This window comes from Crocuta crocuta, unplaced genomic scaffold (assembly GCF_008692635.1).
Source record: "Crocuta crocuta isolate KB4526 unplaced genomic scaffold, BGI_CrCroc_1.0 scaffold290, whole genome shotgun sequence".
NCBI lineage: Eukaryota > Metazoa > Chordata > Mammalia > Carnivora > Hyaenidae > Crocuta > Crocuta crocuta.
In genome coordinates this window covers 486369-495162 of record NW_027527429.1, presented here as the reverse complement: position 1 = coordinate 495162, position 8794 = coordinate 486369, and the positions used below count along the sequence as shown (strand labels likewise).

The 8794-nt window shown below is 63.6% G+C and overlaps 2 protein-coding genes across 3 annotated transcripts in view; one reads left to right on the top strand and one right to left on the bottom strand.

The window, feature by feature from the left end:
* ANO7 (anoctamin 7) overlaps window positions 1-1626 on the top strand; it is a 26484-nt gene extending 24858 nt beyond the window's left edge. The window contains exons 22-24 of the mRNA XM_077758251.1: window positions 447-566; window positions 680-831; window positions 1383-1626. Of these exons, the coding sequence (XP_077614377.1) occupies window positions 447-566; window positions 680-831; window positions 1383-1395 (285 nt within the window). The 3' untranslated portion in view covers window positions 1396-1626. The remainder of the gene's footprint in view (window positions 1-446; window positions 567-679; window positions 832-1382) is intronic.
* A 1381-nt stretch (window positions 1627-3007) lies between these two features.
* HDLBP (high density lipoprotein binding protein) overlaps window positions 3008-8794 on the bottom strand; it is a 72602-nt gene continuing 66815 nt past the window's right edge. For both annotated transcript variants that reach the window (XM_077757270.1, XM_077757276.1), the window contains exons 21-28: window positions 8608-8762; window positions 7828-7932; window positions 7522-7656; window positions 6535-6678; window positions 4512-4697; window positions 3923-4039; window positions 3585-3713; window positions 3008-3474 (exon numbers count right to left, since the gene is read on the bottom strand). In XM_077757270.1, the coding sequence (XP_077613396.1) occupies window positions 3388-3474; window positions 3585-3713; window positions 3923-4039; window positions 4512-4697; window positions 6535-6678; window positions 7522-7656; window positions 7828-7932; window positions 8608-8762 (1058 nt within the window). In that variant the 3' untranslated portion in view covers window positions 3008-3387. The remainder of the gene's footprint in view (window positions 3475-3584; window positions 3714-3922; window positions 4040-4511; window positions 4698-6534; window positions 6679-7521; window positions 7657-7827; window positions 7933-8607; window positions 8763-8794) is intronic.

Sequence of the window (8794 nt, the reverse complement as noted above, 5' to 3'; positions counted from 1 at the left end):
GGTCCCCGCTGACCCCCCTCCCCGCCCCTCCACTAGGATGTTTGGCCTGATCCCACCACGTGGGGTGTCTGTGTGTGTCTGTGTGTGTTGGTGGGGAGGCGCACAACCAAGCTACCTCCTGGTCACAAGGCCACTCTTCTGCGCACTGTCGTCTCCCCATCTTGCAAACTGTGTCAGCTCCCGCCTGGCCTGCGCCTCTAGGTCGCGTGGGTACAGAGCTGCTCTGGGCACTGCCGAGGCCTGTGAGACGTAGGCCAGCCTCTGTAGCTGTGGCCGCTGCCCCTCCGGGCGCGACCGTGTCTGCACCGCTCCTCCCCAGCCCGCCCACACCCGGGAGCCGGTGTGTGCGCACCCCTGTGCAGCCCTGGCCCCGTTAAGGCCGCCGTAAGCACGTTTCAGCGAGGGGTGGGCGCCCTCCCACTGCCTGTACCGTGCCCTGCCCCCAGCACGTGGTGTTCTCCATCGGCCGCATCCTCGACCTCTTGGTACCCGACATTCCTGAGTCCGTGGAGGTCAAGGTGAAGCGAGAGTACTACCTCGCCAAGCAGGCGCTGGCTGAGAATGAGGTGAGCCCTTCTGCCCCCCGCCCCCCCTTCCCTTCTCCGCCAGCGGTCTGGGGCCTTGGCCCGTGCAGGGTGGTGGGTCCAGTCCCCACTCCCCCACCCTTCCCTGGAGACAGGCTCTCTCTGGGACAAACGGAGCAAAGGACGGCTACTCCCTGGGCTCAGAGAGGAGTTTGGACCCACAGCCTACACTGCCAGGAGTCAGCCAGGCCTCACCGGTCCCTTCTAAGTCACGGGGGTCACCGCAGGCCAGCAGTCCCACCTGGAGGTGAGAGACTCTGCTGCCCCGGAGAGGTCAGAGGCTCACGGCCCTTGGGCCACGCCCACCTTCTGCCCCTTCTTGGCCCAGAGCTTCTGTGCCCTCGGTGATCCTGAACCCCTGTTCACGAGCCCTACCCCCCAGGTCCCGGTCAGGTCCCCCCGAGGCCTGCCCACGCCTGGAGCTGCTCCCTGCCGTCTCCCTCCCAGCCCGCAGGGCAGGCGGCCCCACACCAGAGATGTTGGCCCCTGTCCCCAAGGCTCAGGGCCCGCCGCCCGCTTCCCTCGCGCCCCCCTGGCTCTCTGCACTCGGCACCACTCCGTCTCCCGTATGTCAGCAGGAGACTCGCACTGGAGACTAGAACGATCTGTGAGTCCCTAGGTGTCACTCAGAAGCACGCTGAAGACACCTTGGTTCCACAGGACAGAGAACTGACAGGCCGCGTGACAAAATGAGTTGTAGCACACTTCGTCTGGTTTTGGGTTTTATTTTAGAATTTATAAAATTCCAGTGTCATCCATATTCATAAGCCTTTACACATGTTTGCATATAATCTCCAGATTCCAAAATTAAGGCCAAGGGACGGATCATAGCTATGGAAACACATAATATGGAAGACATTCAACAGAGGAGATGGACACGCACGCCCCACCCTGCCCAGGGCCGCCCCGCACACTGGGCCCGGGCAGGCTCGCCAAACAGTCTTTACCAACAACAAGCAGAAACCGAGCACGCGAGATCCCAAACACAGTTCCAGAAGAGGGGGAGTCGCATCTGTGACATTTAGCAATAAATGTAGATGTGCAAAAATTGTGAAAACTTAAAATTTACCCTTGGGGAAGGGCGGGGGTGTGGACAGACGCTGCTGTAGAAAGACGAGGGGGAGAGAGGCTGGGCAGAGGGATGGCCAGAGGCAAGGGTCCCAAGCCTCTTGCGGGCGGAGACTCGGAGGTGCCCGCCCCTCCCCCTCAGGCTCCCTGAGAGCCGGAGGGGGTGCTCCTGGAGAAAAGCAAGGCAGCATCCCCCTTCCCTCCTCCGTCTCCTCGTCTCCTCGCTGGGCCTGCTGCGGGGTCACCCAGGCCGCCCGCTGCGGTGAGCGCTGTCCTACCCTGAGCGCCGCTGCCACGGACGGGTGCGTGGAGGCTGCCGGGGCAGCTGAAGGGACACTTGCGCCAAGCAGTTCTCGGTCTACTTAGAATTTCAGAGTCTGGAGATCGCCGAGCAGAGCCTGAAGGATGGGGCACGGGGCGGTGCAGGCTGCGCACGCCGGACACGAGCCGGCCCCCGGGACCGCCAGCATTTGGGGGGGGGGTAACCTGACAGGGCCCCGTCCCCTCCGTGGGGGCAGAGGCAGGGATGGGGAGGCCAGAGGGCCAAGACCAACGGCCGTCTTCGTTCCCGTGCAGCGCAACACGCGGGCGCCTCTGCTCCGCCTGCGGCCACTGATCCTCTCCAGAGCGGACCTTCAGGCCCAGGCCTGTGGTCTGACAGCCTGCCCGTCACACACCTGAGAAGGAGCGGACCCCCCCCGTGCCGGCACCGGGTCCTCCGGTCCAGGCCAAGTGACCGCCTCCCTGTGCCCCAGGACCACGGCGGCCGCCTCCCCGAGACGCTCCCGGGGGCTCACACGCAGCGCCCGCGTCCGGGCGTGTGTCAGAGGACAGCCTGGCTGAGCCCCAGCACTGGCTTCCCGCCCCCAGGGCTGCACCACCCTAAACACGAGGGCAGCCACACTGGCTCTGAGGTAGAAAGGAGGCCACTGGGCACCCAGGGTGGGGAGGGGCACAAAGGAGCAGTTGGTCTCCACCGCCGTTCGGCGGGCCGCCCCCCTCCCCGTCCCCACGTCTCTCGGGCCACAGCAGGCCGCCACAGGCCGAGACGGAGACGTGTGGCCCCACCTGCGGGCTTTGCTCACCACGCTTGGGGGTGGAGACACTTGGGTGCTTTCCGACCCCAACGTGCTTGAGGCCCAGACGGCCCGAGAACCCGGCCACCCCGCCGCCTCTCTGGCCCCCTCTGGCTCTGCCGTGGCTCTCCTTCGGCCCGGGCGCTCCCAGCGTGCAAAGCGGGCCTTCCCACCCTGTGGGTCTGGGCTAAGGGGGGGGTGAGGCAGCTGCAAGGTGGACTGCATTCTACAAGGAGGGTCTGGGCGGCAGGCAGAGGGAGGAAAGGAAGAGGGCAAACGTTTTGGCTTTTATAAAGTCAAGGAAATTTATTTCCTGAGGTCATGACACAGGAAGTAGGCTCAGCCACAGCTGTGGCGCTCTCCTTGCGGAGGCCAGAGCCTGACGGACATGCTGGATGAGCCAGGACGCTTATAGGGAAATGTCCAATTACCTCGGTTAGTGTTCACGACAGCGGAGAGCCGTCCCAGAGTGAAGGTGTCAGGGAGCAGGTCCCGAGCGCACGCAGGGTGCTGGCGCGCCCGGCTTCACTGCGAGACCTCGGGGAGGGGTAAGCGTCAACGATTTATGGAGGCTCCAGCCGCCGGGTCGGATCGAGACAAACCGTGTGTGGTGGTGGGGTTCGGGTCAGCAGGCTGGAGAGGTTTCTGCTTTTGGATCATTATCGCTTGGGGCCCCACGGCAGGGTCTTGGGGGCCACCTGAGCCCCAAAGCTAGGAAATTCTTCCGAGCTGCTCATATCTGGAGCCTGCAGGGGCGAGAGGGCAAGCGGCCTCAGTCTGGGAGGCCCCGCGGGGGCAGCTTCCCAGGGAGAGGTTCCCCCTACCCCGTCCCACGGCACACCCTGCACGGTCTGACCTTGTCGCTGCTGCTGGCGGTCCAGGGAGCATCCCGCACCACAAAGCCCTTGGACGGCGCCTTGGACTCCTCATGGGCTGGTGGCTTCATGTACACCTGCAGCGCCTCGCTGTCGACCACGTCAGCCAGCTGTGGGCACGAGGCGTGGCGTCAGTGTGCGGCACACACGCACGACAACCGCGCCTGCCTCGCTCCAGCGTGCAGGGCTGGCTCAGGGGACAGCCTGCCCCCCGCGTGCCTCTGGCGGCAGACGCACGCGGCCTCGCTGCCACCCCAGGCCGGCTGGAGGCGGGGTGCCACGGGGCAAGGCCTGCCGCCGCCCCTCCCCCAGGACTCACGTATTCCTCCTCCAGGTTGAGAATGTGGTCGATGGCCTCTTCCACGTTCTCCGGGAGCCCCGTCACAGTGACGCAGTTGGGGTCCGGGGCCCCGCTCTGCGGGAAGCGGATGTCCACCTGGGAGGGGAGTACACACGGCCGCTGACGTAGTGTGGACCCTGCACCGCGGTCTCTGGACCAAGGGTCACGGTAACGTGTGGCTGGGAATGGCGGGCCTGCAGGCAAGCTTCCCCAGGCGAACCTCGTGTTCAGGACGCAGAGGTCCTGTACGTCTGAGGTCAGAGCCAGCACGTCACGGCACACACGGAACCCTGACGCGCTGAGGGGATGCCACCGTCCGCGGCCCAGCGTGGGGTCAACTCTACGCACAGCTGGGAGCTCCACACCACCTCACCAACTCGAGAACGGGCACCTGAGCCTCAGAGGGCTCCTGTTCCAGACCCCGAGGGCGGTCACCGGCCGAGGCAGGGAGGCCTGAGGCCCCAAGAAGACCCCCCTCCCCGCGGAGTGGGAAGCGCGCACCCCACTGCACCTACCAGGCTTCCAGGACTTCACGGCGCCCTTCACAGTTGGCAGGTTGGGGACCCACCTTGAATTCGTCCATTATTTTGCGGATGGCTTTTCCACGGGCACCAATGATGCGGGCGTGAACACGGTGGTCCAGCGGGACGTCCTCGGAAACCATCTGCTCGAGCTCACCCACGATTTTCAATATGGCGTCCCGGGCGGCCTCTGTATTCTTTTCATACCCCGTGATGGTGATTTGGTCCTGGGGCTAAGAGAGGAGAACCCTGTCAGAAGGGGGGACGCCCCCTAGAGATTCAGGGCCGGAGCCTCAAGCCAGCAGGTGCAGCTCCGTGAGGTGGCAAGAGGCAGAGCTCACCTGGAGGGGAAACGCTGACCCGCTCAGAAGGGAAAAAAGACGGAAGAGAACGCCAGAAGCGGACTTAGAACAGGTCAACAATGCCCGGTAGCTCCTGGCCCCCCCTTCCCGGCCGGACACGTGTGGGAAAAGGACGTCTCCCACAGACATGGCTGCAGGCAAGACGGAGCTGTGTCAAGGGCCACACGGGCCCCGGGGAGGGTCACCTCGGGCCCCGCATCTGGAGGCGTCTCGGTGGAGACAGGCCCACCTGGAGAGAAGGTGCCAGACACTGGCCGGGACCGTGCGGCCCCAGCACGCCCCAGCCCAGCACTCCCCTTCTACCGCACACGGACAGGGGACAGCACCACACGTGTGCGGTGCCAGCAGAGCCAACACACGACTCAGAGTGCAACAAACACAACACACACAGACATATATTCTTTAAGAGAAAATCTCACACCCACGAAAGAATGGAACAGAAAAGGACCAGAGAAAGTGGATGCTTAGAGGTCTGCCTAAAGAGAGGCCAGAAAGAGCCAGGAGACGGCGGAGGAGCGGCAGGCCACACCACAGCACAAATGGAAGGGTGGGGGGGCGGCGGGCTGTGCCCAGAACCCGCCAGCAGCTGCGAGTGCCGCACCAAAGGCAGACACAGGACAGAAGAGACTGCAAACGGAAGCAGAATTCTCACAGGAAAAAGCTGCGAGTCAAAATCACGTGGCTGCCCGACCCTACTCGGCTCGTGAGACGTCAGCCCGAGTGGTCTGAACCCTAAATGAGGGCTGAAAAAATGCAAGTTACTTGGGAAAGTTGGAAGAAATAAAAGGTAGTGAGAATGAAAAGTTTATAGGAGCTGAATTCTCAGAATTAAACATCAAAAATTAAAGGGGCGCCTGGCTGGCTTGGTCGGAAAAGCAGGCAACTCTGGACCTCAGGGTCATGAGTTCAAGCCTCACGCTAGGCATAGAGCTCACTCAAACAGAACAAAAACCACAAATTAGAGTAAGAAAGATCAGGAGCATAAACATGTTAAAAATGCAGCGGGAACGGAAGGACGCGCCCGGGGAAGGTCCGGACCAGGCAGGAGACGCAGGTCCGCCTGCCTTTCTGAACTCGGCTTACGTGTGGGGGTTACAGACTTGGGCTGCGCAGGGAAGGAAGGTACAGAGCAGGCGGCCGGGCACAGCGCATGGACACAGCTGGAAAGGCCAGGGTCTGCGGAGGCGTGTTGAGATTTGCTGGCCAGAAGGTTCTAGCGAACCATTTCTGGGCGCCTGGCCGTGTGCCACTGCAGGAGACGCAGGGAGAGACTGAGGCTCCCGCGCTGGGCAGTGCTGTGCTGAAGGGACCCCGACGGGAGCAGAGAGGAAGACGGGCAGGGGTGTGGCGGGCAGGGGAGGGCGCCCTCTGGACGACCGCGCCTGTGGGTACAAGTGTGGGAAGCCCCCAGCCAGAGCCGCAGCCTGCCTACCAGCAACGACCAGGTGCGTGCGGAGAAACGCGCCGAGCTCACGCAGCGCAAGCGCCCAGGGAGACCTCGCCCAGCCGGCGCAGACGGAGAGAGGGGGCCCGAGCCCAGAGCCGGAGCCGCAGAGAGCTGCCCCTCTGCGCTCCAGCCTCTCTCCACGCACCCGCGGGCACGCCCCCCACTCGCCCGCTCACTGCCCCCAGGCCAGGATGAGGGTCGAGAGTCCACCTGCCCCAGAGCGTCCCAGCAACGGAGCCTGACCTGAGCGGTCATTCTTACCTGGTTCCCGTCATCCTTATCGGGAAACTGGATGTTCACGTCATGTTCCAAGCGGATCTGAGTAATCACTGTCCCTTTCCTCCCAATAATTTTGGGATGGTATTTGGGGTCCACAGTGACACTCAGCTTAAAGCTCCTTAAAGCCTGCAGATGAGACAGGGTGGAGTTCAGGCTTGACCTTCTCCATGTGCGGCCAACATGCCAACCCCACTCTGTCTTTGACCCCAAACGTATCCTCAGTGACCAAAATGACCCGCTTTCCGTTAGCCTCGGTGGCACCGCGCAGCGCCAGCTCAAAGACGGACCCGAAACCGAGCGCGCAGACCCTTCACGAGGGCCGTTCGGGCGCGGACAAGGCTGGCTTCTCGCACGGTGACCTCGGAGCTGGCTCCTAACTGGTTTAATGGGGACATGACCAGGAAGCATAACCACACCCTGGGGTCGTTAAGGGCTGGGGCACAAAACCAGGTCAGAAGGAAAAGAGAGCACAGAAGTCCTTCCTTAAGGAAGCACAGCCAGCCTGGGACGTCTATGGCCAGAGGGCAGAGCACGGGAACAGGCGCCAGGCGCAGGAGGGCTCCGGGCCCTACCCCGTCACCACCCCAGAAAGTCGTCCCCCGCAGCGGGCAGCTCATTCCCCACAGAATCTACAGCAGGGCTTCCGTGCTCGGGACACCCAGCCTCACCGAGCACTCGGGAGGCCCTTCGGGCGCCAGCTCTCCAGAGAGGCGAGGTGGGACCCCGATGGGCCCGCAGACGCCCACCCTGGACCACAACACTCACATCCGGGGGGGGTCTTTCCTGGCAACAGCTCCCCGGCTTCTCCCACCGTACCTTTCCCGTCAGACTGGGGCCACCGCTACCCGGCAGGGAACGGTGCTGAGTACCAGGAGACCTAACTCTGCCGCCATTACGTTACCGCCCACAGCGCCCCGTCTGGGGGAGGCTTCCTGGTCGGCGGGGACCGCGGCTCTGGGGGCCACCCACCCGGTCCTCCTGCTCAGCCTGCAGCTCCCTCACGCGCTCCAGCAGCCCGGCCTTGGCCCGGTCCAGATTCGCCGCGAGCCCGGTGATGGCGATGATGTCAGACTGCAGTTCCGGCGCCGGGACGTGGATGTTCACCTGCGCGGAGATGCGAACAGAGCCGATGTGGGCAGGGGCCCCGCACCAGGAACGGGGCTGCCCGGCTTGGGCAGGAAGAGGCGCATCGCCAAGGGGGCTGAGCCGCCAGGGGCCCGAGGGAGGGCTCGCCCCCAACACTGGCTCCCAGGGAAAGACCGCGAATCCAGGTACCTCAAACTCGTCCATCATCTTTCGGATCCCGCTCCCCTTCTGCCCAATGATGTACCGGTGAAGGTCAAAGGGCACCTCCACTTCGATGGTGACGGGGACCAGCGCCTGCAGGGAAGAAGGGTCGGGCCTGAGAGCTGCCGGCAGCGAGCCAGAGACCCTGTGAGAATTACAAGGTGCTTCCCGGAACCTTCCATAATGCTCTGCCTTGAGTGAGAACTTCACCAAGACTTTTAACTCAACAGAGAACGCAGGAAAAGAACCCAGAATCCATTGTTTAAGGTAAGGGCACCAGAGCAAACATCCTGGCCCTCGTGTCAAGCCTATGCTCCTAACCGTGGCAGGCCCTGAACAGAAACGCAGCAAATCCAGGAGGAACAGAGGAACTGGCGGGGACTGGTGGGGCTCAGGCGCGGAAGCCGGCCTGACGTCAGGGATGGGTTGTGGCCACGCCTGTGTGGGTCGCTTGGGTAACAGCGTGGGGACACCGGCTCCCCTGCTCTGTCTCCACGCTAGCCCCTGACCCCCTCCCGACACCCCCTCGGCTCCACACTNCCGCCGTTCGTAACCACCCCCGACGCACGACCTGTCTGTCTCTCGCCTGGCCACCCCCCCTGAGCGTGGTCCTGCGCTGTGCAACGCGGCATTCAGAGCAGGGCCCGACGGGGGGCTGGCTCTCAGGCAGGTGCCGCCCGCACAGGGGACTCCTCCTCACAAGCCTGAGATGGAGGCGCCACAGAGGNGGAGGAGCTCCAGGCACAAGCTGCCTGAGGGCACACCCACCTCGAGGGCTTCCTTGGCAGCCTCACACTTCTCCTTCCGGCCAGAGATGATGATGATGTCACACCTCCTCGGGGAGCCAGGGTCGATGTCTTTGGTGTCCCTCCCGTCCCCAGCATCGTCACCATTCTCCTGGACTGGCGGCTCCACACTGTGAACTGGAGAAGGGCAGGAACAGCTCAGAGTCCCG